The sequence below is a fragment of the Phalaenopsis equestris genome, unplaced genomic scaffold (assembly GCF_001263595.1).
Source record: "Phalaenopsis equestris unplaced genomic scaffold, ASM126359v1 Scaffold000167, whole genome shotgun sequence".
NCBI classification, from domain to species: domain Eukaryota; kingdom Viridiplantae; phylum Streptophyta; class Magnoliopsida; order Asparagales; family Orchidaceae; genus Phalaenopsis; species Phalaenopsis equestris.
In genome coordinates this window covers 792,052-796,038 of record NW_018164609.1, presented here as the reverse complement: position 1 = coordinate 796,038, position 3,987 = coordinate 792,052, and the positions used below count along the sequence as shown (strand labels likewise).

The window sequence follows — 3,987 nt, the reverse complement described above, 5'->3', positions numbered from 1 at the left end:
ATATATATATATATATCAAAAAAGCAGAGAAAACACTGATAACATGGATGTCATACAAGTGAATATTAGAGCAGGTGAGTGACTGGCAGGGATTTACTCTTCCAGTTCTCAGTAATAGATTATTTCCATGTTTTTGCAGAAGCTAGCATAAAGCCAAAATGGAAACGAAAAAGAAAAATCTAACCTTGATTTGTTTCTTAAAATAAGTTATTATATATATATTATATATCAAAAAAAGCAGAGAAAACACTGATAACATGGATGTCATACAAGTGAATATTAGAGCAGGTGAGTGACTGGCAGGGATTTACTCTTCCAGTTCTCAGTAATAGATTATTTCCATGTTTTTGCAGAAGCTAGCATAAAGCCAAAATGGAAACGAAAAAGAAAAATCTAACCTTGATTTGTTTCTTAAAATAAGTTATTATATATATATTATATATCAAAAAAAGCAGAGAAAACACTGATAACATGGATGTCATACAAGTGAAAATAAGAGCAGGTGAGTGAAAGTAAGAGCAGGTGAGTGAAAATAAGAGCAGGTGTTAGATACGTTAATAAATAAGAATTGCGTGGTCTGTAACTCAATTCTTCGGGAAAGAAATAGGGCCGGCGAGTTGGCGAACGGAGATACAGACAGAGAGAGGAGCGAACCCTGGGTCGGACGTCGAAGCAGGAAAGAGATGGCGTCGAAAGGCGAAAGCGGCGCGGATGGCAATGAGGAAGAAAATGAGGGCAATGCAGAGGCATATCAGCACCTTCATCTTTGCGGCTTTCGAGGCGTTGATAGTGCCACCGCTCGCCACTGTGGTTGATACGAGCAAGCGGAGCTTCTGAGTTGGCCTCCGGCTACCGAGAAGCAGGCTATGATTCGCAGACCTCATATGCTCTGTTTTCCTCTTCAGATCTTAAATAGATGACGCCGGACTGTCTAATTATCTCGAATTACTTGTTTCCTCCTAGTTTTCTCTTCAAGAAAGAGGGAATAAGAAAAAAGCTGCAGCACTAGAAGAAGAAAAGATGGAAGAGCTAGCCAGCACTCCAAAAAGAAGAATAAAAAATGGTGGTAGGAGGAGAGATGGCTAAGAAGCGGTTGGCGGCTGCGTGCTGTCTATTGAATTCTTCCCCTGCGGTGAGGAGTGGGAGATGCAGAGCTGCTCTATATAAAAAAGGAAAGAGGGAATAAGATGTCCCTTCATCTTCCAATATCAAAATTAATACTTGAAACAAAATAATCAGATCCTTAGCAGGTGTGGAGCCCTATTCTTCTTTTATTACATCTAATTCTTATTTTGTAATGATGAGCAATTGAGCATTAGCATCCAAATACGATCATACGATACAGAATTTATTACATTTGTCAGCAACCCAGGGCTCCAATCCATCTTTTTATTTATAATTTAGTGCAAACCGAATAAAATTTAACGTTCTTTTATATATTCAATTAATCTTAAAAATAATTTTTTAGATTTTATATTTAGATTTTGGAGTGTAATTTTTTCTCTTTATTTTAATATTGCTCGTTTACTGTTGTATGGTAATGAATAAATATTTTAACTATTAGATATTCTTGTTTTTATTCATTCTGTTCATATTCCACGCACTCTCTCTAAACCATCTAGAATAAAGCTGAAAATAAAGCAAGACTGGGCTACAGTAAAAGAATTATGTAATATGGCTCCATGCCGCACTGGAGAGTGGGAAAGTAGAATATATTAAAAGAAAGGTCGGCATAATCACCAGATTTTTAGAATTCTTTCTATTTCCATCTTTTTTTCTAGTCCCAAAACATCAGATTTTTCAGATGGTAATAATCCTTTAAAAATGAGTTTTTATCTGCACTAGAAATATGCTTTCGGTGATATCTTAAACTTTTAATATAAATATTGCCCCGCTAAGCCCAAAATAATAATAATAATAATAATAATAAATAAAAGAGAAGATAATCAGTGTCATAATGTCTTTCTATTTTTTCTCTGATTTGGTAAATTTTTTACATGCAATGAAGTTTTAAGTCTTATTGCAAAAGCAAACGTGATTATTTCAGAAAAAGCCAATTTTCAATTTCAGAAAATGATAATAAAAGGTCAGCAGGCATTTCATTTTATACATTTTTATTTTCTTTCCTATTGTTAATTTCACAAATGCCAAAACCATCCTGTTTTCTAAAATCCACTTACCACTACATATGACACATTTAGGGCTGTCAAAAAAAACTCGTTGTTCGCGAACAGCTCGTGTTCGGCTCTTTAAGTAGCTCGTGTTCGGGTTGTTCGTTTAACGAATGAGCCGAACACGAACAGCTCTTTGTTTACTTTTGTTAGGCTCTTTTAGCTTGAAATTAAATATATATATTTATAATAATATATTACATATATTATTTATATAATAATATATTATATATATTTATGTCAAAGTTTAAATCATATCATCTTGTATGGTAATGTGATTAGTATTTTCTTTTATATACATTTGGTCCAGGTTCGAATCTCATACTTTATATCTATTTTTTTTCAATTTATTTTTTCGAGTTCAATTTCGAGCTGAACACGAACACGAATATTTAATTCGAGCCGAACACAAACACTGTTCACGAGCCAATTTCAAACACGAGCCAATTTTGAACACGAGATATTTCGAATGAGTCGAACACGAGCTCGCTCAAGCTTGGCTCGTTTACAACCCTAGATACATTTATGTTTATTATGTAATTATAGCGTATTTAAAAAAAAATTATATATTTTTGATAAATTCTTTTAAAAGAGATTTTCTTATTAGAGTGCAAAAGTATTTTAATTAATTTTCATTTCATTGGACTGCTGGGTGACATTCAAATTAGATTTAACTTAAATATATTATCATGCAGATAAAAAAAACTGATTTTACATCATGAATTTTAAAAAATAAAAAAAAATTTCTCAAATTTTTGTTTGTCGGTCGTCATAAATCCTAGATTTACAAAATCTGCCAAATTGGTGACAAAACAGCCTAAATGCATGTCAAAATTCTCCTGATTTGCAAAATCAGAACTCGTTAACACTCCTGCCTGGCCGGCGGAGAAATAAGCTTTCGAAAGATAGCAGCTGGCATACTGGCATCCCACTTTCTTCAACTAATTATCGTGAATATAACAATTAATTGCTTTAATTTATTGGTATAATATTTAGATGGATTGTTGTTTTTCCATAGTCCAACATATAATATCATAATCAGATAAAGAATTCAATTCAATGTGATCACTAATTGACACAGCCATACAAAAAAATTTTAAAAAAAGGGGAGGGTAGCGGTAGGGGTCAAATGATAAAAAACCTCAATTTTATAATAATAAAAAAATATACATGTTTCGAAATGATAAAATAACTGAGGAATTACAAGTTTGGCTGTAGGAGTGTGTAAATGAATCAAGTGAGCTTATGAACCAACTCAAACTCAGACTCAATAAATGGCTTGTGAACTAAGCTTTATAAGTTAACAAACCAAACTCAAGCTAACCCCGACTCAACTCATTAACTAGTGAGCTAGCTCAATTAAAAATTACATAACAAGAAAAATGTATTTCAATTTTATTATAATTCAAGAAACTTTCTTTAAATTATTAAATAAGTTCAAAAAAAAAATTTATATTTTATATCAATTGATTATATCATAAATGTCAATTCTATTTGTCATCCATTATAATTTAAATTAATATTTTCATTTTTCTGCCACACCAAACAAGTGTACTCATGAGCCGGCTCAAACTATTGAATTAAGCTCGAGCTCAAACTTAATTAATTAATCAAACTTATGCTCAAACTGAAGTGGCTCGAGCTCAACTCGACTCGTTTACACCCCAACTAGATCGGCAACAAGTGCATCATCTGACACCAAAATAAAGACAAATGTACATAGATAATTTTTTAGCTGCTTGAATTCCTTGGCAAGCATAAACAAACATCGGACCTAGAAGATATGCTTATTTCTGTTGGCTTATCATGTAGGGAA

At 32.6% G+C, this 3,987-nt stretch overlaps 1 protein-coding gene across 1 annotated transcript in view; it reads right to left on the bottom strand.

Annotated features, from left to right (window-relative positions):
- Positions 1-1,408, bottom strand: part of LOC110022053 (glycosyltransferase family 64 protein C4) — a 3,583-nt gene extending 2,175 nt beyond the window's left edge. The window contains exon 1 of the mRNA XM_020720831.1: positions 655-1,408. Coding sequence (XP_020576490.1) covers positions 655-884 — 230 coding nt within the window. The 5' untranslated portion in view covers positions 885-1,408. The remainder of the gene's footprint in view (positions 1-654) is intronic.
- Positions 1,409-3,987: the final 2,579 nt, after the last annotated feature.